The sequence below is a fragment of the Myotis nattereri genome (assembly GCF_964212035.1).
Source record: "Myotis nattereri genome assembly, chromosome: 10".
NCBI classification, from domain to species: domain Eukaryota; kingdom Metazoa; phylum Chordata; class Mammalia; order Chiroptera; family Vespertilionidae; genus Myotis; species Myotis nattereri.
Genome location: NC_138085.1, coordinates 61772643 through 61798810, shown reverse-complemented (window position 1 = coordinate 61798810; position 26168 = coordinate 61772643). Strand labels below are relative to the sequence as shown.

General features: G+C 40.9%; 1 protein-coding gene and 1 pseudogene across 2 annotated transcripts in view; both read right to left on the bottom strand.

Annotated features, from left to right (window-relative positions):
- The window catches only part of LOC308525747 (ferritin light chain-like), a 1112779-nt pseudogene that overhangs the window by 328289 nt on the left and 758322 nt on the right, over window positions 1-26168 (bottom strand). The window lies entirely within an intron of this gene.
- Window positions 1-26168, bottom strand: part of THADA (THADA armadillo repeat containing) — a 304865-nt gene that overhangs the window by 118251 nt on the left and 160446 nt on the right. The window contains exon 29 of the mRNA XM_081101482.1: window positions 23011-23179. Within this exon, the coding sequence (XP_080957608.1) occupies window positions 23011-23179 (169 nt within the window). The remainder of the gene's footprint in view (window positions 1-23010; window positions 23180-26168) is intronic.

Sequence of the window (26168 nt, the reverse complement as noted above, 5' to 3'; positions counted from 1 at the left end):
GCGAGCCCCCGTACCTCTGCACTCCACCTCTGCAGCTCCTCTGGCTCTCGGTGTGCTTTTCTTTCCTTCTAGTTGTAGATTTTACACTCAGCCAGCCCTCCTGTAGTTCTGGATGGTGTCCACCTTGTGTTTTTGATGCATTTATTGATTGTTGTGGGAAGCAGCAATTTCCCGGTGTTTATCTATGCCGCCATCTTAGTTCGAGCAGCTGCATTTTCGAAGAAGAATGGTCCGATGATGCCTCCAGCCCAAAATCAGCACCAAACAGTGACATGTCGTGGATGCATTTGTTTCTCAACAATCACTCGTGGATTTTCTGAACCCCAAATGCGACAATTTTGTCAATTAACCAAGCCATCAAGATGAAAATGAGCCTCATCGAAATTCAGCCACATTTATGCAAAACGGTCATGGAAAATTTCAACAGAAGAGTGCATATGTGCCAGCAAAGCCATGGAGGCCATTTACCCGATATGCTATTCCATATGTAACCCTATACTGTATACTTTATAAATCAATGAAAAATTTACAATTTTTAATTATAAACCTGTGTTTTCTATCAAAATTACTTCTTGCGTGAATTTTGGGACACACTTTACAACACAAGTTTTCTTGATCTGCTGTGCAGCATTCCTATATTTCATGTCAGCAAAAGGAAATGGGACATCTTGTCCCTATCAAAGTGGCAGCAAGTTCAACTTCCATTGTGACAAAAGTAGAGCATTGGTCCAATAAGTATTTAAAATTTCCATGAGATTATCCCAGACACAGTTATTTCTAATGCTATCAATAGGAAAACAGAGAAAAAGAAGAAAATTAAAAAACAGATTATTGATAGAGAACCAAGATGGCGGCATAGGTAAACACCAGAGAATGCTGCCTCACACAACCACTTCAAAAATACAACTAAAAGGTGGAACGGACATCACCCAGAACCACAGGAAAGCTGGCTGAGGGGAAATTCTTCAACTAGAAGGAAAGAGAACAGCGTACCAAGACTCAGAGGAGGCGCAGTGCGGAAAATACAAAGGTGTGGAGGTGTGTGCAGAGCAGGCTGGTGGCTGAGGGCGCGGTTGCCGTTTTCAATCGGGAGGGAGGCTCAGGCCCTGAGCTCCAGTTCTGGGCGAGTCTCTAGGGACCCAGACTCAAACGGGAGAAGCGTGACTGTCTGGCATCAGTCGGAATGCGAGGGCAGCTTTCTCTCCGAGGTTTGCAGCGGTTGCAGAGCCTCTGGGGATGGGACTGAGAGCAGCCATAACTGCTTCCTCCGCCCGCCCTGTTTGATCCCCTGGGACCCGCCCCGCCCAAGCCCTGCGCAGAGCCATTTGCCGGATAGCCTCAGGCAAAGGCTAGATTAGCACCTCCCCACAGGACAGAAGTTTTCCCACTGCAGACACAGCTGACTCTCACAGCCAGTTGGCCTGGAGGTCAAATCCCCCCAGTATTAACTACAACAATCAAGGCTTAACTACAATAAGACTGCGCACAAAGACCACTAGGGGGTGCACCAAGAAAGCATAAAAAAATGCGGAGACAAAGAAACAGGACAAAATTGTCAATGGAAGATACAGAATTCAGAACCATACTTTTAAGGTCTCTCAAGAACTGTCTAGAAGCCGCCGATAAACTTAATGAGATCTACAAGAAATCTAATGAGACCCTCAATGTTATGATAAAGAACCAACTAGAAATTAAGCATACACTGACTGAAATAAAGAATACTATACAGACTCCCAACAGCAGACCAGAGGAGCCCAAGAATCAAGTCAAAGATTTGAAATGTGAAGAAGCAAAAAACACCCAACCGGAAAAGCAAAATGAAAAAAGAATCCAAAAATACGAAGAGAGTGTAAGGAGCCTCTGGGACAGCTTCAAGTGTACCAACATCAGAATTATAGGGGTGCCAGAAGATGAGAGAGAGCAAGATATTGAAAACCTATTTGAAGAAATAATGACAGAAAACTTCCCCTACCTGGTGAAAGAAATAGACTTCCAAGTCCAGGAAGCGCAGAGAACCCCAAACAAAAGGAATCCAAAGAGGATCACACCAAGACACGTCATAATTAAAATGCCAAGAGCAAAAGACAAAGAGAGAATCTTAAAAGCAGCAAGAGAAAGAAACTCAGTTACCTACAAGGGAATACCCATACGACTGTCAGCTGATTTCTCAACAGAAACTTTGCAGGCCAGAAGGGAGTGGCAAGAAATATTCAAAGTGATGAATACCAAAAACCTACAACCAAGATTACTTTATCCAGCAACGCTATCATTCAGAATTGAAGGTCAGATAAAGAGCTTCACAGATAAGGAAAAGCTAAAGGAGTTCATCACCACCAAACCAGTATTATATGAAATGCTGAAAGGTATCCTTTAAGAAGAGGAAGAAGAAGAAAAAGGTAAAGATACAAATTATGAACAACAAATATGCATCTATCGACAAGTGAATCTAAGAATCAAGTGAATAAATCATCTGATGAATAGAATGAACTGTTGATTATAATAGAATCAGGGACATAGAAAGGGAATGGACTGACTATTCTTGCGGGGGAAAGGGGTGTGGGAGATGCGGGAAGAGACTGGACAAAAATCGTGCACCTATGGATGAGGACAGTGGGTGGGGAGTGAGGGCGGAGGGTGGGGTGGGAACTGGAAGGAGGGGGATTATGGGGGGGAAAAAAGAGGAACAAATGTAATAATCTGAACAATGAAGATTTAATAAAAAAAACCCCACAGATTATTTAAAAAAAGCATTATGCTAGTTCGTTCACCCAACAAAGCTTTATTGAGGGCTCAAGGTCAAATGCTATGGGGGGTGTACAAAATAATTATGTCCATTCTCACTACTCTTAGTCAGTATTACTAGAGTACAGGTGCACAAATTTGTGCATGGGTGGGGTCCCTCTGGGTGGCCAGCAGGGATGGGGACAAAACCTGCAATCTAATGCCACCTGCAGCTCCTACCTGCAGCTCCTGCTCATCCCGGCTCCACTGTGCCTGCCACAGGCTTGTGCCCAATCAGTCCTGATGGGGAGAGGCTCGTGCTGCTGCAAGAGCACTCGCCAGCCAGGAGCCCTGCATTTGGCGCCCTCCCAAGGGAAGTGGCCTGCGGGATCGGGCTGAAACCAGTTCTCCGACATCCCCCAAGGGGTCCCAGATTGCGAGAGGGCACAGGCCAGGCTGAGGGACCCCACCGGTGCATGATCATCAGGCCAGGGAGGGACTACAGGAGGGCTCCAGGGCGTGTCCAGCTCATCTCGCTTAGTCCACATCAGCCAAACCCCAGCAGCAAGCTAACCTACTAGTTGGAGTATCTGCCCCCTGGTGGTCAGTGCATGTCATAGTGACTGGTCGACCAGTCAACTGTCTGCCCCCTGAGAGTCAGTGCACATCATTGAGACTGGTCGACCAGTTGACTGTCTGCCCCTTGGTGGTCAGTGCACATCATAGTGGGCGGTTGAGCAACCTTAGCATATCATTAGCATATTACGCTTTGATTGGTTGTTCAGTTATTCTGCCATTCGGTCTATTTGTGTATTACCCTTTTATTATATAGGAGGATACTGGAGACCCTAGCCAGTGCAATAAGACAAGACAAGGAAATAAAAAAGCAAACCAGTTGGAAAGAAAAAAATTAAACTGTCTTATTCATAGATGACATGATTATCTATCTTTGCAATAAAATCCTACAGAATCCATTTTAAAAAGACACAATAACTAACAAGGTTAGCAAGGTCTCAGAATATGAGATCAATATTTAAAAATTAACTATATTCTCTAAAGACTAGCAATAAACACTGGGAATCTGAAATCTAAAAAAAAAAAGAAAAGGTCACTTCTAATAGTATCAAATGGTATCTGATAGTATACGTATAAAAAATGTTTAAGCTTCATCACCCAAGAATTGTACAGGCCTGTATTCAGCAAACTTTTTCTGTAAAGGACCAGAGAATAGATATAGTAGGTTTTCTGGGTCATATGGTCTCTGTTGTAACTATTTAACTCTGGCATTACATTGTAAAATCAGCCATAGAAAATATGTACATAAATGAGCATACATGTGTTCCAATGAAACTTTATTTATAAAAATAGGAAGCAGATAGATTTAGTTTGTAAATCAGTTTGCCAACCCCTGATCTAGAGATAAACTTAGTGCAGTGGTCGGCAAACTGCGGCTCGCGAGCCACATGTGGCTCTTTAGTACCTTGAGTGTGGCTCTTCCACAAAATACCACATGCGGGCTCGCACGTACAGTGTGATTGAAACTTCGTGGCCCATGCGCAGAAGTCGGTATTTTGTGAAAGAGCCACACTCAAAGGGCCAAAGAGCTGCATGTGGCTCGCAAGCTGCAGTTTGCCAACCACTGACTTAGTGCATCTCCTTATTTACTACTAATTAAGGTCCCAGACTTAGAGAAGTTCCTTAAGAACTTGCAGGCTTTTGTGGGGTAGACACACAAAAAATTTCTGTCCAGCGGAACAGATAACCCTAAAGATTTATAATCTGTTGGACATTAGACTGTCTTATATCTAATTCACCAACCTTATTCTTACCTTCTGTTAAATTGCCTATAAATGCCATAGTTTTTCAGATACTCTTTGAACCTATCATAACATCTTACCAATTCCCTTATTAATTAGTGGGTTAAATATGTTTTACACATGTTCATTTTATTTTGCCTGAAAGTGATGACTTTACCTTTATGAAAATTATACTTTAACAATGTCAATTCTCCCCAAGCTCTAAAGAGTCAATGCCATTCTAATTTTAAAAAACCATCAAAATTTTTATTGGAAATGCATTAAACCCATGTTTAAATGTGAAGAAAACTGGTATCTGTATAATATTCAGTCCTATAAAAAACATGCAGCATCCTCAGGTAAAACCAGGATAATCAACAGAAAACATATTACAAAGGATCTTTATTAGAAATGAGAAATAGGTGATTGAGTACAGCATAGTATAGAATTGAGGAGGATATGCTCTGAAAGCCTGGATCAGTCACTTTCAGCAGTGTGACCTTGGGCAAGTTATTTAATCTCTCAGAGTTTGTTTCCTCACTGTAAAACAGTACTTACTTTATTGGACTGTTATGATGATTTAGTGAATAAATATATGTAAGAGTATAAAACAGAGTAAGAATAATATAAGTGAGGACTAACAGTATTATTACAAAGTGAATACTAGTATATAGAAATCAACCATTTTCAAAAGTAAAAGAGCACAAGTCAGAAGACAAAAGATAAGAAAAGTACTTATGATAACAGTAACAAGAAATACAAAAGAGAAATATATACTCTACATGAAAAAGCTTTAAAATATGCTACTGAGGACCATAAAAGACAAATGAATGGAAAAGCATACCAAGTTCTTGAATCGGTCAATAGCATAATAAATGATATGAAGTTGATAATTTAATGTATAAATTTAATGTGATCCCAATTAAAAATACTTATATATTGATAGAATGAGGGATGGGGGAAGTAGGCAAGTTGATTCAAAGTTCTTAGGGCACTGAAAAAGAAAAGTAATGAAGGGGAGTTAGTCTCCACCAAATTATAAAACAGTATAAAGCTACTGCAAGCAGCTGGTGTATAAACAGACAAACTGTTCAATGTAACAGATTAAGAACACAGAAAATCAAATCAACTGCAGTTGGAATTTAGTGTATGACAAAGGCAGCCTTTCTGCCAGAAGAAATAGGATGCATTTTTCAATAAATAAATTTGGGACCAAAAAAACCCCCACAACACAACAACTCTTCATTAATTTATTTTTTATTCTGCTTGATAATGTTAAGTAATTTTCATAATAATATTTTAACACTTATATATTAATAATTATAAAAGATAGTTCCCATTTATTAAGAAACTATACCGTGACAGCCACTATACTGGAAATTTGTACATATAACATCTCTATTCCTTCTATCAACCTTGCAATTTACATATTATCATTATTTTCTAGATGGTTAAGCTTCAATTTTGAATTTAAGTGATTTGCCCTGGCCAAATATCTAGAAAGTGGGAAAGGAGTATGTTGATCCCGGGCCTGCCTAAGATCTAAAACTGCTATCCAAAAATAATCTGGTTTGTCAATGAAACTCTAAGAATGGAGCAATAAAAACAGTTCTAGATTACAAATTGTGCATACCAAGTAGAAATGAGGTAACTATAATGAAACACAGCATCCTCTCAATGATTTTGTTTCCAAATGGTAAATACTCTGGGATCTGTGTCTTATTTATACTCTATCATGGTAGCCTGGCCTGTCAGTCATTGGATGATATCCAAGGTGAATCTACCTTATATCAAATTCTTCCCAATAAAGAAGAGAGTTAAAGTGAAGTGACAGTGAGCTAGAACATAATTTTACACTGAGGAAAATTTTGTAACTTTATTTTCTATGTATAAGGTCCCAATGTGGGAAACTAAAAATCTGTATGCCAAAAAAATACAACGCTGGTTATTTTGACTTCCCTCTGCTGGGCAGTAAACCTCTTGAACTTGTGTCTATTTTTGGAAATTGAGGTATCCCTTTAATCCCATTACAGAACTGCTGATGGTGGTGAGACAGCAAAGGAAAGTCGGCACAGGGCCTGTACCAGTCAAGTCTCCAAGAACAGGAATAAAGCAAAGCACATGAAGGAAAAGCATTTTGCAGGAAATTTTGTGAAACTGGTGTCAGTGTTCACAGCCCAACACAAGAAACGCCACCCAACTGCAAGCTGTTTCAGATTAAAAGGAGCCCCTGAAGCTGGATCAATGTTGTAAACTCCCGGAGCCAATATTCACAGCATGGATGAAGTTGTACTTGTAGAAAACAGCACAGCCCTTCTCTGTCTATCCTCTCTAAGGGTTCTATACATAGTCAGCAGTACTCTCTTCTACTATTTGGTGTGAATAAAAGACAATGCACAGAGTGCAGAACTTCCTCTGTTGAGACAGTCAGGTACAAAGACCGTACTGCATACCCTCTGGAAGACGCCCTCCCTTTTTTTTTTTTAAAGATCCTTCTGATGATGATTTGTTTTCTATAAGCAGCTGAGATAACTGAAACAATTTAAAAAAATTTTAAATTTTTTCAATTACAGTTGACATACAATATTAGTTTCAGATATACAACACAATGATTAGACATTTATATAGCTTACTAAGCGATCACCCTGAAAAATCTAGTATTCATCTAGTACCATACAGTTATTACAGACAATTTGTTAAAATGAAAATAACCTCCTCTTCAAAAATGATCTCCATTTTGCTCAATGCATTTTCAAAGTCCTCTTTCATTCTAAAGCTAAAAACACACAGAACTAATGTCCCTGCCCCAAATGAATGTGGTGTTAGGGATTTACAGGGTGCCCCAGATAATGATAAATATCCACATTCTCAACATCCAGTCTCGGTACTGAGGGCCATGTGTTAAATTAGTGATGCCTAAGTCTATCCCATTTAGAAACAAAACAACCAATACCTACTCGGGGTCAGCAGTGAGGACTCTGCTGCTACTTTCCAGACAGAGGCCCAAATGCCACACTCAGACGGAGCCAGATGTAATTACTGACATTCAGAAGGGCCCTTTCAGAGGCCCTGGCAATCTAGATACACACAGCATGCTTACCCTACCCGTCACTACTCTATGAGGAAGAAAATCTGTTCTTCTAAGCGAGAGGACTGGAAAGTAAGGTGCTCTAGAGCAGCGGTTACCAGCCTTTTGGACCTCACGGACCACCAGTGGACCACCGATTGGTGACCACTGCTCTAGAGTATGCGTTAGTTATACCAAAAAGTTGCTCAGAGGGTACAAAAGTTTCTGTACATCTCTCACTCATTTTCCTCACTGCTACCATCTTATGTTACTACTAGAGGCCCCATGCACAAATTCGTGCACAGGTGGGGTCCAGCCAGCCCACCCCAATGGGGGCCCATTGGGCCGGGCCAGCAGGGAGTAGGGGCCACGGGTGGTTGGCTGGCCAGTCCCACCTCTGATCGGGGTGTTGGGGCCGACTGGGGCCTGGATCAGGCTGATTGGCTGCCGCAGTGCATGTCATAGCCACTGGTCGTTCTGGTCGTTCTGCCATTCTGGGCACTGGGCTTTTATATATATAGACTAGAGACCCGGTGCACAAAATTCGTGCATGAAGTGGGGGGATGTCCGACTGCCGGTTTAGGCCCAATCCCTAAACCGGCAGTCGGACATCCCTCTCACAATCCGGGACTACTGGTTCCTAACCGCTCGCCTGCCTGCCAGACTGACTGCCCCTAACCACTTCTGCCTGCCAGCCTGATCGCCTCCTAACTGTTCCCTTGCCGGCCTGATTGACACCTAATTGCTCCCCTGCCAGCCTGATCGCCCCCAACTGCCCTCCCCTGCTGGCCCGATCACCCCCAATTGCCCTCCCCTGCCGGCCTGATCACCCACAACTGCCCTCCCCTGCTGGCCATCTTGTGATGATGTGAAGGCGGCCATCTTGTGGTGGCCATCTTGTGATGACGTCGCACAAGGGCGTGACGCCACTTAGGTTTTTATTATATAGGATGGTACATCTGTCACACTGAGGAAGTAACTGGTACATTACTGTTTATTAAACTGCATACACTTTATTCAGATCCCACTAGTTTTCATCTAATGTCCTTTTTCTGTTCCAAGATCCCATCCATGTTAGCATGTTACATTTAGTTCTCATGCCCCCTTAGGCTCCTCTGGTCTGAGACAGTTTCTCAGACTTTTTTCTTGCTTTTGATGACCTTAACAGTTTTGAGGAGTTCTGGTCAGAAATTTTGTAAGAAATCTGAGTTTGTCTGATTTTTTTTAAATTAGACTAGGATTATGAGTCATTGGAAGGAAGACCACAGAGGTGACATACCATTTTCATATCATAACAAGGGTGCATGCTATCACCATGACTTATCTCTGTTGCTGCTAGTCTTGAGCACATAGCTTAGAGGTAGTATTTGCCAGATTTCTTCACTGAAGTTAGTCTCCATCCTCCCTCTTTCCACATGCTCAGGAAGCAAGTCACTACGAGTAGCCCACTCTCCAGAGATGAGGGAAAGGAGGTTAAGCATCACTTTCTGGAGGAGGGAGGGAGGATCTACATAAATTATTTGGAAGCCTTCTGCCTGGGAGATTTTTCTCTTCTCCCCCACTGATTTGTTTATCTATTTATTTATTTATATCATTATGGATATTTATTTTATACTTTGAGTTATAGGCTCACTATAACATCCTGGGAAAGGCTTATTTGGACTCTTCATTTTTTTTTCCCTTTGCTAATCCTCATGGAGGATATTTTTTCCATTGATTTTTAGAGAGAGTGAAAGGGAGGGGGAGAGACAGAGAGAGAGAGAAACATCGATGTGAAAGAGACACACCCGTTTGTTGCCTCCTGCACGCACCCTGATCAGTCCCGGGGATTGGGCCTGCAAATGAGGTACATGTCCTTGACCAGAATCGAGCCTGTGACCCTTCAGTCTGAGGACCGACACTCTAACCACTGAGTCAAAGCAGCTAAGGCTGGACTAGCACTGCTTAAACTTTAATGAGCACATGAGTTGAACTGGGGATCTTGTGAAAATGCAGATTCTGAGTCAGCAGGTCTGGGTGGCCCAGGTTTCTGCATTTCTAACCAGCTCCAGGCCAAGCTAATGCTGGTCTGGCATTACACTGAGCAACCAGGCTCTCTAGACCAGGGGTCCTCAAACTACGGCCCGCGGGCCACATGCAAATACAAATATTGTATTTGTTCCCGTTTTGTTTTTTACTTCAAAATAAGATATGTGCAGTGTGCATAGGAATTTGTTCATAGTTTTTTTTTTAAACTATAGTCCGGCCCTCGAACGGTCTGAGGGACAGTGAACTGGCCCCCTTTTAAAAAGTTTGAGGACCCCTGCTCTAGACTGTGCCTGACCTCCTCAGGGAATGAGCACTCACTCCATTCCCCAGCAACCCATTCCACCTCGGAAGGGCCAGTCAGGAGAGTAGAAAAAAAAAAGTTTTCAACCCTCAAATCTATACCAAATACTGAAAAATAGTCACTCAAATACAAACTCTGAAGCAGACTTCTTGGTGTTATTTTTGTTATTTGTTTTAAACTAAATTATCGATGTTTTTAGGCTTCCACTCCCAGCCCAATCTCTAACACATACACAGACACCTTTACCTTCCCTCAATGAATTAAAAAATAGCTAAACTCATTGTGATGAATGCAAGAGTATCTAAGATAGAGCTGAAATGCATAGACAGCTGGGAATTGTGTGTCTCTCTACTCATTCTGTGCTCTTTTTCAGGAGGGAGAAAGGGTAAAAACTAGAGCAACAACCAGGAAGGGAAAGTCAGGACAAAGGAAGGTTAACAAAGGAAATCACACATTTGTCCAGAATAGAGGCAGTGATCATCATAAAGACACATTTTTAAAACAATATGATCTTCCTCCCTTCATGAGGCCGAGGAGGTCTTAGGGAGGCGTGGAGTGCGAGTCTCACCACTGCGTAGAGATTGCAGCCTGAAGGGTACGGTATTCATGTTCTTCAGAAATCCACCACCTCATACATTTTACCTGGGGAGGCATGGTTTATAGTGCATCTCTAATTCACTATCAGGGCTTCCTTTGAAGAACATGCAGTCAAATTTCTAGCACCTTAATTCTGAATGCACACACACTCACACAATGAGTGTATGTTCAATCATAAATTACTGCCCTGTATTTCTGTTCTCTAAAAAAACATCTGAAAAATATAACCTGTTAATTAAATTTTCTCTCAAGTAGACTGATCAATGAGTACTGCTTTTCAGTATAAAAAGAACAGATTGTTAATTGGACTAGTAAATGTTTCACATGCTTGAAAAAAATCAATTATAAAACAGGAAACTGCAACTGTATTTTAGAAACATGTTAGATATAAAAATCACTATATACCCTGTAATCCAAGAAGAAAGGAAAGGCATAAACTCTATTTGCTATAAACTGACTTAAACTTACAAGTAAAACGTGTCTTACCATTTACATGGAAAAAAATCTTTTTAAAAGGCTTAAGTAGTGAATAATGGAAAAAATGTCAAACAGAACATTTAAAATGTTAATTATATTGCTCTCTTTGAAGATTAACAAAGGTGATGGATTTTTCTGGCATTTGTAAACTCTTCAGAGTCACAATTTAAAAAAAGAGAACGTTAAATCCACTTGATATAAAAATAACTCTGAACATCTTTAGTCCCCATTTGGGAAATATGATTCTGAGGAACTTAATGAAAAATGTCCCCCTCACTAGCAATTGTACTTCACCAAGATTAAAAAGGCCTTCAAATAGGGGGATGGCCAAGATCCTTGTGGAAGTAGAGGATCACCTCTTCAATATAAACATGGGTCCAATATTACAGCATCTGACACCTGTGCATACCACTCTCCAGAGTGCCATCCTTTCAAGTACAGATCACATATCCCTTCATAACAAGAAAAGTGGAGGGTGAAGCAGGAAGGCAAGAGTCTGCCTTGATTTGGCAAAAGAAGTGAATGAGCATATGGAGATTTAGACTAGTGAGGAATCCCCAATAGCATGCTGCACTCAAGAGTGATCATGGAACTCACCTGCACATAGAGAAGGTCACAACCAACGAGGCTTTAGAACAATTTCAAAAGACCCCCTTCCTGCCCTAAATAACAGTCCGACCCCCCCCCCCCCCACACACACACACACCTCTTCTGAAGACAGAAGATCTGGCCATTAGAGTCACTCGGTTTTATCTCATTTATTGCTCACAACTATCCCAGAACACTATCTGCGTCTCCATTTTACAGAGGGAATGAAGGCGAAGAGATCTCAGCAGGCAGTGGGGCAGGCAATCGAGCCCACATAGTCTTACTCTAGAGCCTTTCTTCTCAAACATTATTATATTACAACAGAACTACTAATTGGGAAAAGCATCACAGATGACACTCGAGAACAAAGATGAAATCTAATCATCTAAAAGCAGAGGATAGGCTATGAGACGATGGGTGGGTAGAGGGGGCCCAGGGAGTCAGAATGGTCAGCACTACTCTAGGAGCTGGACACATATGTAATTTTGTTGAATAAATGCATTATTATCTGAATGTCCACTGGAGCACAGAAATAAACAAGGAAAAGAAGAATAAGAAAGGCATTTATATAAGTGACTGTATGCCAACAAACTGGACAACCTAGAAGGAATGGATACATTCCTGGAAACATGTCTAGACACCGATCAAGACTGATTCAGGAAGAAATAGAAAAACCAAACAGATCAATAATGAGTAAGAAGGCTGAGTAAGTAATCAAAGACCTCCCCAAAAGAAAAGCCCAGGGCAGTTGAATTTACTGGTAAATTCTATCAAACATTTAAGGGAGAATTACTGTCAATCCTTCTCAAACTTTCCCAAAAAGAACTGAAGAGCAGGGAACACTCTCCAACTCATTTTATGAGGCCAGTATTATCCAAAGCCAGATAAGGACCCTACAAGGAAAGAAAACTACAGGCTGATATCCCTGATGAGTATAGATGTAAAAATATTCAACAAAATACTAGGAAAGCAAATTGAACAGAACATTAAAAAGATCATATACGATGATCAAGTGGAATTTACACCTGGGATGCAAGAATGGGTTAACAAATGTAAATTAATAAATGTAATATATTACATTAATAAAATGGAAGATAAAAATCATATGATCATCTCAACAGATGAGTAAGGGGGAGAGGAGAGGGAAAAAAGGGGTGGAGGAGGAGAACAAAGAAAAAGAAGGAGAAAGGGAGGAGAGGAAGGAGGAAGAGGCGGAGGAGAAAGAGGAGGAACAAGAGGAGGAGAATGATTCTTTTGAGATTCCCAGCCTGAATGATGTATTCCCCTCCTATTTCCTTATTCCTATGCATAACTCACTGCAGTCTGTAGAATTTGTTCATGGGTCAAGAATGGTTTCTTTCATGGTCACTGGTATTTAAAAGAGCTGCATCACATCTTGTCTACACAGGATCATGGAGAAAATCCATAGACACCCTGGAACAAAGGTTCTCAACCTGGGGTGATTCGGCCTCCCAGGGGATATGGGGAAATATCTGGAAACATTTTTGATGTCACAGCTGAGAGTGGGTACTAGCATCTGTTGGAGAGCTGCTACCAAACATATTACAATGCACAATACAGTCCCCATAACAAAGAATAGACCACTGCCATGGAAGGGCAGAGTGGAGGGGCTAGAGATGTACAGTACAGAGAAATATGCGAATGTCACAAACAATAATACGGTTTAAAATAGAAAGTTTTATTACTTATTTAAACTTTACTTTAGGCCCACGGGCTGATTTTCCTTCAGGCCTCTGGGTGGCTGCCAAATTATCTGGCTATACTCAACCACAGTGCTTTTAAACAGCCAACGAGACCTCGGTCACTGAAATATGTGGGGTGCTCTAAATAAATCCAAGGGCTATGCAACACATATACATGCTATGGAACCTCAAAAATGCTTCCCAATAAAACAAATAAAAACAAGGAAGTATTGCTCTTTTCCTGTTAGTTTGGCATGTCCAAAAACACACAACAAACAGTGCTGTTTGCATGCGCTGGAGACCCACCAAACAAAGTGCATCACGTAACAGGACCACATACCATCAGATATTTTATAAGAATTCTGGGAAACAACAGGAGCCCGCCAGTGTGTCCACAGCGTGATGTTTTGTTCTGCTGTGTTTTGAAAGTACACTCAGAATTATCTTCAGTCATAAAAAGTATCAAACAATTAGGCTAGGAGGGGGTGGAAAGCAGGTCTTCCAAGATGAAAAATGAACTTGGAAAAGTGCTAGATTAATCTATTTAGGAGGATCCTATATCTCCCTTTCAGTTTATGAACTTCAGATCCCCCCTTCGAATGCTAAAAGACTCCTTTGTCTGGGACAGTGTGACAGTGTTCCCTTCTTGATTCATCAGGTTTCTGATGGGGTCTGAGGGAGGGAGTGTAATTCAAAACAAAACAGGTGCAAGGAATAACAACCCAGTAGGCAGGAACTCAACCCTTAAAAATCAGAACTAATCTCAGCTCTTATGATCTTTCATATAATCTACAGGAAGGTAGAGAACACTGGGCAGAGGATCTTTTGTGGAGCATGTTCACATACAAAGTTAAAACTGCTGAAAATTGACTTATTTCTCTTTTATGCACACACTCACACATCAATAGGAATCCTCACAATTTTTACAGTATCATTTCAATGTTCATTAATTTTTTGAAGACACAGCCTCCTTTAGCTCAAAGTCTTTCATTCACCACCTGTATCACTGGACTTCGCATTTTGGATCACAAACCAGTATCAGGGGAGGTGGTAATGGCATTGGTAGCTGCAGCACCAAGTAGTAACAATAGCAACTAACACTCACTGAACACTTACTATATGCGGAGACCTTGCTGAGCACTACCCGTGTATTAATTCATTTCATCCTCACAATCAAGCTATCAGGTAGTTTTACCTTCCCATTTACAGAGGAAGAAGTGGAGGCACAGAAATCAACTGGACCAAAATACCGTAGCTAGCAAATAGCAGAATTAGGATCTAGAAGGAAACAACCTTAGTTCTTACTCACTACATAGAATGGCCTCTTTGAGCACATGCTCCCAGCTTTTACATACTTACTTAAGAAATTATATACTACTCTATTAATATGCTATGCACATTATACAACAGATAGAAAATAATAGTTAAGAGGATGAAAGGAAAGAAATAACATGCCAACATTTTCTGCCCTGTGCATTATTGTCTTGCTCTCTGCATTTGAAGGCCACAGGCCGGCAGAGTCCAAATGTCTTGGCCTGGCATTTGTGGTCGCACATGTTGACCCTTGCCCACTTTACCAATCACATATCCCATCTGCTCCTGATACACTCCTGGAACCAATAGACTGGTGTACTCATTGTCCCCTGCAAACACTTCTGCGTGCCCCGCTCCCTGCCTCGGTTCACACCAAGTCCTTTGTCTCAACAGCAGAACACTAGTTAAAAGGTTTATCCCAAGACTCAATGTCCCCCGAAGCCGCCTCTTGCTCTCCTCTCAGATGTGCGTTCTCAGCCACTTGCCTGGCACACAGCACAGCCAGGTATTTCTGTGTACTTGTTTATAATGTGGTGAGGTTGTTTTTCACTGCAGCTCACAGATCTCTTGAGGGCAGAGATTGTTACATATTAACTTTTCTCGGTATTCTCCATGGTACCTGCCTAGTATTATGCACTACTAATCACTCAGTAACTATCTACTAAGGAAAAGAATATACAGGTACAGACAGTTAAGGTAAAAGGAGAGGAGGTGATGTGATGAATACTTTCCTGAGCTCACGGGAACCACTGACTGACTCACTATGCTTTTGCAGGGAAAGAACTTCACACAATCCCTAGTAACCTCCACGTCTAGCATGGGGACAATACTGAGCACACAAGTTCCCCAAGCAGTGACATCCTTCCTGGCCTTGTTTATCCACTATTGCTGACTCTGTTGGCACTTCTCCCTGGATAAATGCAGTATCAAATATACAGCCGTGTAACCGACTCAATTTCAGGAGAAAAGACGTTTACTCTTTATTTAAAAAAAAGTTTTCCTTTGTCTTTTGGTGGGATTTGCTCAAATGTTACTTTTTCAACAATTACTATTCTGACACCTTGTTTAATACCACCACCTGCCCCTTCTCTTATGAAATTTGATTCCCCTTATCCTACTCTACTTGTTCTCTTTGCCCACAGCAATTATTACCTTATAATAAATGTAATTTACTTATTTATTATGCTTATTGTAATAAAGTAGCATAAATTTACTATAATATCATTTACTACGGCCTGTCTCCCTGCCTCCAGAATGTAAGCTCTGTGACAGCAGGGATGAGAGCCAGGGTCTGCCTTCTTGTTCTCTGACGTATTCCAAGCACCTAAACAGTACCTGGCATGTTGGTGCTCAATCAACATCTGTCAAATGAACAAATAAACAGACCATGTCAACTTCCATTTCACCCCACATTTCGAAGGCCCCAGAGAGTCATTCTTGCCTAAAAATTTTCTTTCCCTCACCCCCAGAAATAGTATAGTATAGTGGATGACTGCACAAACTTGAAAGCTTTGAATCCCAGCTCCACTTTTTACCATTTTTCTTTGCATAACGTTAGTCAAATCTCTATTTTTCTCATTCTCAGTTTTCTCATCAGTATAATGGGAATAATCCCAGAAGAGTCTCCATAGGCACTTAATACACACACACATTCAATAACTGGTGTGTGTAAATATGTATGTATGTGTGTATGTGTGTGTATATACATATATTTTTTTCACCATTACTTCCTCTACTTTAATTCTGAATAATACAAAAACCTGGGGACATATGAACGGATAAATCTCTAAATCCCACGTACCCTGACTGATGCTGTGAGTTCGGAGAATCACAGCACAGCAGGAGGGCCCTGGCCAGTGACAGCGAAGGCGCACTGCCGCCATGCTCTGGCCCTGGCAGCTAAGAGCTGTCCTCCGACCCGGCAAGCGCTCCCTAAGAAACACAAACCAATAAAAGCCTTTCTATATTTATAAGGAAGGGATTAATTCATCTTCAAATATAGCTTTTTAATTAAAAATGACTTTTCTAGGCTTATATCCAGAAAAAAAGAAATTGCCAAAAAGTAAGGTTTAACAGGGTTTAGTCTTTCTTTCTGTTCTTTTTAAAAGCCCAGTGCTTCCCAATTCTTTTCATGTCAAAGCACACGTATAAAATAATCTTTCTTTGGCACTCTGGGGTAAACAGATGCTGCTACTCCCAGCTGCAGGTAACTGCCTGAAGTCCCCAGCCCCCTAAGCCCTGGGAGCCGAAGGAATCAACAAATACTTGGTGCATTCACAGCCGCAGCATTGAAGAAGCTCGGCTTTGGCCCTTTTTGGGCTGGGGTCTTCCTAGCAATCGGATTTTTCTTCTTTCACACGAACACAAGTCCTCAGAATTAAAGAGTGAGTCCAGCCACTAGTCACAAGAGCCAGCATTTTCTTTATGACTCACCTCAGAGAAAGAGCACACTGACTATTTATAACTTCCAGCATCAGCATAATTCCAGGCTTTTGTTTTTTATTTTCCATCCTGAAATTATATTTTCTGTGTATAAAAGAAACAACAAGGGAGCTAGGCCAACCTAAGTCACCAAATGGGATCTGTCAAGTTATGTTCCACATCTAGACAGCTTGAATATTCTACTTTATGTTTCACAATTTGGTACATTAAGAAATATGAAAAAGATATTGAAAATCTTTAAGCACAAGGTGCTCTCTTAAATGGTCATATTTTTAAAAGATGGAATTGATTATTCTTTTAAATTATACTTATAATCATAAATTCTGTTGCAACAATATTGTTTAAAAATTTTTTTTTCCTAAAAACATTCCTTTCCTTATTTAAAAAACTGCAATAGAATTCCTACTTAAGGCTGCCTCTAGCACTGATTTTCTATTTGCTTTTGCTGCTGCTTCTCTCCATAGCAGAGAGTGAAAGATGGCTGGTCTTATCCCTCCCTGTTTCTTGACCAGTGACTCCTTTAGATGACTAGCTGGCCGAATCGGCCTACCTTCCTTTCCTGGCTTTCTCCTTTCTTTTCCACAATGGCAATGCCAATATCTGCCTCTGTTTGTGTCCTCAATGCTGTCCCTCCCAGCCCATTACCCCTGCTCCCACCCCCAAAGAGACCCTAACTCTAGCCCTACTACAGAGTATAACTGGTGTTACAGACTAATGCGGAAATCACGTTCGTTTCAGTCTGATGTTCTTTTATGCCTGATGTCCTGTGTGGTGGCTTTAGATTTTGTCTCATCTTCATTTCTGTTACTCATATGCTCCCTGGTCTCTGAAGGTTTAGTTGGCTCATTTGCTTTCTAACCCACAACTCCCCACACTGGCAGGTGAGAGCCATGGTTAGAACAGGGCAAACATATTATAGTGTCTACTGAATTGAATTCAATCTTCACTACTTTTTCATGGTTACATCAGCTCCCAGACCTAGAATCTATAATTCCTGCAGGTGCCCATGTTTCAGAGACTTTGTCATAACCCTTAAAGATGACAGAAGGTATAGCAACTGTGAACTTGGCTATAACCTAGCTCCCAAGGCAGGATTCCGTATTTCTAAGTTAGGAGTATTAAATGGGTGACTTAAGAGAAGTGATGAGAAAGAGAAGGGCAGAGGGAGGGAAGGTGCTGTAAGTGCTTTTTAATAAATTTAAAAAATTTATTGATTTTTTAGAGAGAAGAAGGGAGAAAGAGAAACATTGATTTAAAATATATTTTTATTGATTTCCGAGAGGAAGGGAGAAGGAGAGAGATAGAAACATCAATGATCAGAGAAAAATCATTGATAGTTTGTCTCCTGCATGCCCCAACTGGGGATGGAGCTGGCAAACCGGGCTTGTGCCCTGACCGAGAATCAAATGTGACCTCCTGGTTCATAGGTCTATGCTCAACTACTGAGCCACACCAGCCAGGCAAAAAACACTGATTTGTTGTTCCACTTAATTTATGCATTCATTGGTTGCTTCTTGTATGTGCTCTGACTGGGGATCAAACCCAAAACCTTAGGGTGTCAGGACAATGCTTTAAACAACTGAGCTACCCAGCTAGAGCACAATAAGTGCTTTTAAAAGCCTTTTACCAGTTGTAGCTGCTGGGGGTTTCACTGACTTCCTCTGTCCCTCCATATAATACCAATGGACTTTGTTTCCAATGTTGTAGCATCATATCAAATTAGATTTAAGGAGACCAATGGAGTGACAAGGAATTGACAACAGAGTGAAGACGGATTCTTGGTTTGGTTTCCCTAAGCATCAAAAGTTGGATTCACATGGACTATCAGAGAGGCTGCACGTTTTAAAGAGAAAATGAGCTCCAGAGTCTAACATGTTATCTCTTCCCTGGTCTACTTCTGTGACTCGACACAAGTCAGTCTCTCAGGCTGATCGGCGTTTTCTCGTCAGAGCCTGGGCTGGGGGACTGGGGGAGGTGTGTGTGTGTGTGTGTGTCTGGCAGGAATAGCACCTACCTTGCTGGTTGCTGAGAGCTTTAACGAAATCACATATGCAATGCACGTGGAACGCAGGAGGTGCTCAAAAGGTTCCTTTTACTTCTCTTATGGCAAACTTTCCAAATGCGTGGGCCTGGGCTGTCTGAAGTGCATCCCTGGCTAATATTTCATGTCAACCCAAGTATGCAGCTCTGCTGCTCAGCTCCACAGCCAGGAAAGTGGGACCTTTTCCACTCAGAATTCTAAAAGTGCAGAAATCAGGCTCCAAATTTGGGGAGAATAAAAGAATTTTAGAAAAGTGTTCAACAGATTCTGCTGGTAGAAAATGAGAACGCTTAATACCAGCAAAGGGATGTGAAGAACTGTGGTGATTAGTTGCATTAACTAAAGAAAAAAAGAATACCTTTGCCTAGAATGCTCAGATAAAATGCAAAAGTGGCTTTTCTGCTTTTCAGTAGCTAAATAGCCTCAACTGCCCACTGTACCTAACCCATATACAAGAACTTAGAGAAAGAGCAGGGACCACCTTTTTGTGTTTATACCATTAGAAAAAGAACCAAAATAGACAGGAAATGAAAAAACCCCTCAAAATTCAAACTTTTACTTCAAATGGCATATATTTCCTTATGAAACACCAAAAGGCGAGTTAAGCACCCAAGAATCAGAATGAATCTTTCCTTGTGGTTGCTGGCCAAACTCTTCCTCAACATAAAAGAACGTTTTTGGACTCCAGTGTGATTTCTCGGGACTGATAAGTCACCTAGTAATAATCTTAAGGCCCCAACATGCAGAATTTTGGCAACAAAAACAGACAGTTAATTCTATTTAAAAGACAGGGTGGCCCTGCCAGTGTTGTTCCCAAATGAGGTAATGTCCATGGCTCTTATCTAGCCTTTATTGAGCTTTAATGTCATTTACCACTGGCTCTTGCGAACCTGCTGCATAATCTCACCTTCTCTGATGTGCGTTACTTCCAGTCCATTTCAACCTTACAATTAGGAACCTCTGGTTTTTAAAATGATTAAGAAATGAATCTCATGTGTTTTTATTTTTTTTGCATGTCCTATCATTTGAATCTTTCTTCCATAGCCCCCAGAACATTCAGAGATCGGCATATTTCTCGTTTTTAAGGTATACTATAAAAATACTTCTGAGGTTTGATATATTTATGTAAACATTTATCAAAGAAGTAAAAATGTATAATTCAAGAAAATGTTCTGTAAAAGAATTTGTTTTCTGATTACTAAATGATTTCCTGCTTTTGCAAAAACAATTTTATATTTACTTAGCTGGCTCTGAAAGTCCCATGGAGATTATCATTCCTTTCAATCCCTAACATCACTTTTCCAGGTGCAGGCCTTTTACTGATTCCAAAGGTGGCTTTATGTGGAGAAGGAATCCATAAGCTGTAGAAAGGAAAGAGGAAAAGAGACCCCCCCACATCTTAACCCCATAATCTTTCCCCATAAAGAACAACAGGGTGAAACAGAACTATTATAACACAGATGAGACACCCGAATGGACATGACAAAAAGATTTCACATGCTTTTGACTTCCTTTCTTCAACCAGAGTATAAACCAATCTTGGTAAAGACAGGAATCTGTTTGACAAACATGAGCACAATACCCAACACCCAACACCCATACTGTTGTTTTTTTCCAACAAGCCCTGCATGCCTCCAGCGCTCAGGAACAAGAGCAAGAGCCACAACCACCCAGAATCAGAGGGCTTTTATCTTCCCTGTTTCATATTTTATGTGGCAGAAAAAGTAAATCTGAGGATGTCAAATGCAGCCCAGAGACAGAGAAAAAAACCATGTATTGGTGCTGGGCAGACTGGTGGTGTGTGTGGGAAACTCGGCCGGGAGGCCCATTTGAGGAACTGGTGAAAGAGCCAAAGAAGCAATTCCAACCCCACCTCTTCTGACAAAGTTCAGCCAAGAGGGGATCTTCAATAAAGAAAATCTGATGAATAATTCCCCTTAACAATCTGAGCATTCCTTGTAACTCAGCTGCACAATTGCAGGATCTCTGAGAAGCCTGTTCTGCATTACTCATTATTGCCAGCCCCTTCCCTTCAAAGCAGCAGCAATCTGATAGCATCAAGAGATCTAACTTGTATGGGCCTCAGAGTCCCATCTTTAAAGCCAAGGTAATAACTTCTGCTCCTCTCTTCCTCACAAGGATATAGTGAAAACCAAGAAAGATGAGTGCGTAGGAGTTTATACTGAAGAAAGCACCAAAGTCCACAATGTACGTAACATGGACCAGAGAATCTGATCTGGGAGCCTCGGGGGTCATACATTCTTTTCAGGAGGTCTGCAAGATTGAACATTTTCCAAATTGATACTAAGACATTGCTTTCCTCTTTTATTCTCATTCTTTCACAAGTGTATAGTGGAGTTTGCCAGAGGCTACAGGTATGTGATGATGACATCACTCTAATGACTAATGGAATGTGTACTTGTAAGATCTTGTGTTTTAAGATTTTCTGTTTTAGTTTCTAATTAAATATTGATAGAAAAAAGCTCTTTGGTAGCCTCAGTAACTTTTAAGAGGTTAAAGAAGTCCTGAGAGCAGTTTGAGATCTGCCAACCTAGAACTTCAGTCTCACCCAAACTTGCAATTCTCAGATGGGCTGACTTCTCACCCACCCTGAGCCTTTCTACAAGTTGTTCTGTCTGCATGGGAGACTCTTTTCCCCCCTTCACTTGACTAACTTCTGTTCTGTGCTTACTAGTAGATGCCACTTTCTCGGGGAAGCCTTCCCTGACTTCCCCAAGACCAGTCAAGTGGCCCGACTATGTGCTCCCCTCGTATTTAGCACAGGACATTATGGTTGCCCATTTCTTGGTCTTCTCTTGGCCTTGACTGCTTTAATGCAGGAACTGTTTTGACTGTGACATAGTAGTCTGTAAGAGGCATTCAGTGAATACTGTTGAAATATATCAAACAACTAAGGAAGGAAGGCAAGAAGATAGGTTTTTCTTGCATTCTCACCTAGAGAGAATCAGTTACTGAAAATATTAGTTTTCATTATAGTACAGGCTCATTAATGATAATAACAATAATAACTATCTATATCTCTATTTCTTAATATGTACCAGGTACTATGCTAAGAATTCTAATCACTTTATATATATTAATTCATTTAGTCTTCACCAAATCCCTATGAGGTAAACACTACTATTATCCTCATCTCAAAAACAAAGACACAGATGTGCGGATAGTGCACTAGATTTGAGATTTATACTCAGACAGCCTGGCTCCAGAATCCCATGCCATTGACCTCACATGTCAGCAGTGTAGACCTCTGGCTTATAAGATACACTGGAATCTCAAGGCCATCTCTCAACTCTGCTCACAAATCAGAAACATGACCTAATATTTAAATCCCACTCCCAGCAATGGTGAGTGACCACAGCAGACACGTGAACATCAGATCTCCTCACCAATACCACCTGTCCCCAAGTTTATAGTTAGGGTTTAAGAAGTTTCCATAAGAAGTCTATTAATTAAAAATAGAAGTCTCCTTTGTAGCATGGAAAAGATAGGAAAGCAGGGTCTAATATTTCCATGTACAACTCTCCTTGCACTTCTTGGGTCAATCTCTCTTTCAAAGAATGCTCACAATTTCACCCTGAACAAGGAGCAGCTTAGAATGTTCCGCAGGCATACTTGTGGAAAAGACACAATTTTATCTGGTTCAGAGAGGTAAGTGCAAATGGGAAAGCATACTGTAGAAAACAGGATTTAATGCAAGAGATGACCTGGCAGAATTACAGTGTGACACTGTATTCATGATTGTAATAATAATAAAAAAATACACCTAGGAAATCCTTGTTCTTTCAGCAATAGAAAAAATTCTATGGATAAAGTTAAAAGTTTGTGCAATAAATCTTCACCTGCTAACACTATATGAGAAACCAAAGTTCATCCTGCGGCATTTGACAGAAGTCACACAAAGCAGCTTTACTTACCTGGAGAAGCGTCCCATGAATATGGTTTTGCCGGAAACACTGGTCAGTGCAATTGGGAAGTTTGGCCAACAGAGTTCGGACAGTAGCGGGGATTTCGTCTCTCATAACAAATGGAACCAAGGCACGAGCTGCCATTTCACGAGAGCGGTAGACAGGTGAGTTACCACATCTGGAAAGAAATAAAAACACAAGACCATTCAATACTCACTTTCACATCCATTCCTTTGTATGTGCTGACCTACCTAGCTCTGGCTGGGATAGTGAAGGTGAGGGGATAATGGAATTGCTCTTTATTCCAAAAGATGGTGGGGGTTTTTTATATTTCTGTTATTCCAAATGATTGTGTGTGTGTGTGTGTGTGTGTGTGTGTGTGTGTTAGTTCTATAGGCAACTTTGCTTTTCTTATAAATATCATTAACATCTATGATTCTATCACAGGGATAAATGCAGATAGGCTTTGGGAATAAGACAATAGGCAAAAATGGCTTACTCCTCAGCAAGCAAACAAAAGCACCATGATAAGTGCCACGAGAATGACACTGTTGTCTTTGAGGAGCCTATACTCTGGTTGGCAAGATTAGAAGTACATTTGAAAAGACAATCAAAAGCACAAGACAGTACTGGAAAAATGATAAGCAAGTAGTCTTGACATTATGGCTACAAGAGGATAAAATTGTGGGTTGTGGTTCTGATGAAAATGTAACTTAGAAAACCCAGCATAATTTAAGCATACTAAAAGAAGCCAGGCAATTGTTCCACCAGGTACAGTGGAAAGCAAGGGTAGATGCTCAAAGTATAGGTAGATGTGTCTGATTTAAGCAGAGACTCTTAAATGAGAAGTGGGTCACCTTAGACTAGGGAGTGCCAAATGGCAGACTATATGATCTGAACTTGCCAGGAGAACAAAAGTGGATCCTCAAGTCACCAAATCCTTGCCTCTGGGCTAACTCACACCCCAAAGAGCTTGAATAGAAACCACCAGCTCCTAAATAAGTAAAAGTCATGGACAAGTGGTATTTTGAGAGTCTACAAAAGTCATTGGAAAGGCAGGCCATCATCTAAGGGCCTCTTGACTTTGTAAACACTCAGAACCTGAGAGTCCACAACCATTTTGCTGAAACTATGCACTCGAGAGCCTCCCAGACACAATATTATTTGAGAGGAAAGCCCAATATAAGTCCTAGCCTAGAGAAGTTCTTGACTAGAATGCTCAAGACTTCATGATCGTTCATCCAATTAAAAAAATAACTCAACTTAGAATCAAGAAATGTCTCAAATACCAAGACAAGGATGGCAGAGGAGAGCAGGACAAAGAGATGGGCTCTTGTTTGGTTTGTTTGTTTTTGTTTTTCTCAAAGTTGATCTGTATTCCAAGAAGGAATTCCTGGTAAAATCAGAGCCATTAGGCCCAGGTGGCCGTTTAGGCTTAGCATGTAGAGGAACAAAGGCCTATGACTGAAATGCTTCTAACACCTATCACCGACATTTATCTCAATAAGACAATAAAAGTACAGTTACAATTTCTATATAAAACGACTGATCTAAGCAGAATTTCATCATGGGAAGTAAGGTAGGAGGAGGAGGTAGGGAAAGGAGAGAAAGAGATGTCAGATAAGTCAAAACACTGCCACCTCTCCCCGCTAAAAGTGTAGGTCCGTGAGATAGGTCAATCAGCCCACACTTTCAGGTGGAAGAGCTCCCCTTACATCATATTACGGGAAGACAGTGAAGGCTAAGGTTACAGTAGGTAGCTAAAGATTTCCCAATGGTCTTGACTAGGTTCTGCCAACCCTAAAATGATTAAATGTTTAATCTGTAATTGGCAAATGCAGTAAAATGTTTGCTTTGGCCCAAGGGAGGCTAGGAGGGTGAGTAAGAAAACTTCATTTGACAGAGAAAAGAAAATACTCTGAAAATGCTTTGAGATTTAATTAGCAAATGACCTCACTCAGCACAGTCATTTGTCCTAAGCTTTCTCTTCTGCCCGTCCCCCCACTCCTCCAATACACACATTTTGCTTATAGTGTGTTTTATGTTACCGAAAGGACTCTTGTGTATAAATGTTTCTTTTTAAATACAAATAACTCTGACATGGTTACAGATGTTTAGTTTCTAATTAGTAGTAACTGTACACTAAAGAATGCCCCTCCTTTTACTCCTGACCTTTTACAAATGATGATTTCCCAAAGGAATCTGGCAACCATACAGAAGAAAGAATGGAAAGTGGGAAAAGAGCCAACATTTTCTGCTTTCGGATACCCTGTTCTAGGGTACTTTCCAAATGCACACAATCAGGTTAAAGAGCAAAACAAAACCTCCCCACAAAAAAGTAATGCAATTACAGAAAAAGAGAAGAAGCCTATTTTAAAAGTAGTATTTAATTAAGTAACATTCATTATAAAGCAATGATTAAATGTAACTTCAAACTCCTCTCTATTGCAAATTGTTTAAATGGAAGGGTAGATCATAACACACACACACACACACACACACACACACGGCAAAAAAACCATTTCCAGGTTACTGTTTTGTCAGCTATTAGAAGCAGGGAGAGGGGTCTGACGGGATTTAGCGTTTCTCCAGATATATGTGGCCCAGAGTGTGAGGGGATAAACACTGTCTTTTTAACCCAAGTGAAATATATCTGAAGCTAAACTCTATTTTTCTCCTGGGCAGAGTCTTCCAGTTTGATTCAGGAAATGTGCCCAAACCAGGCAGAGATGCTCTTCAAGAACATAGAAGCCAGAGGCTCCAAGGACAGAAAATGAGAGCTAAAATGGATTGAGCCTGCTGTGAGCACTGAGTTTTGTGACTCGGACAAGTTATAGCAATTTCTCTGGGTCTCAGATGAGCTGAGAGCGGTGGCAATAATCTGTAACCAGTGCTCAGATGTGATCACTGAGAACATCCCAAGAAGAAAGGTGTTTTGGAAATGGAAAGTTTTTGTAGTGTGCTGTGCCTCTGTCCAGCACAGGATCAGCAGAGCCAGAAACCGCAGGCCTCGAAAGTGGCCCCAACAGGAGAACTGAGACTGTGGTGTGAATGCCGCACCGTTTCAAAAAAAATTATTAGTCAATTACCGTTAACATACAATAGTATATTAGTTTCAGATAGACAACATAGTGAATAGACATTTGTATACCTGATGAAGTGAACAT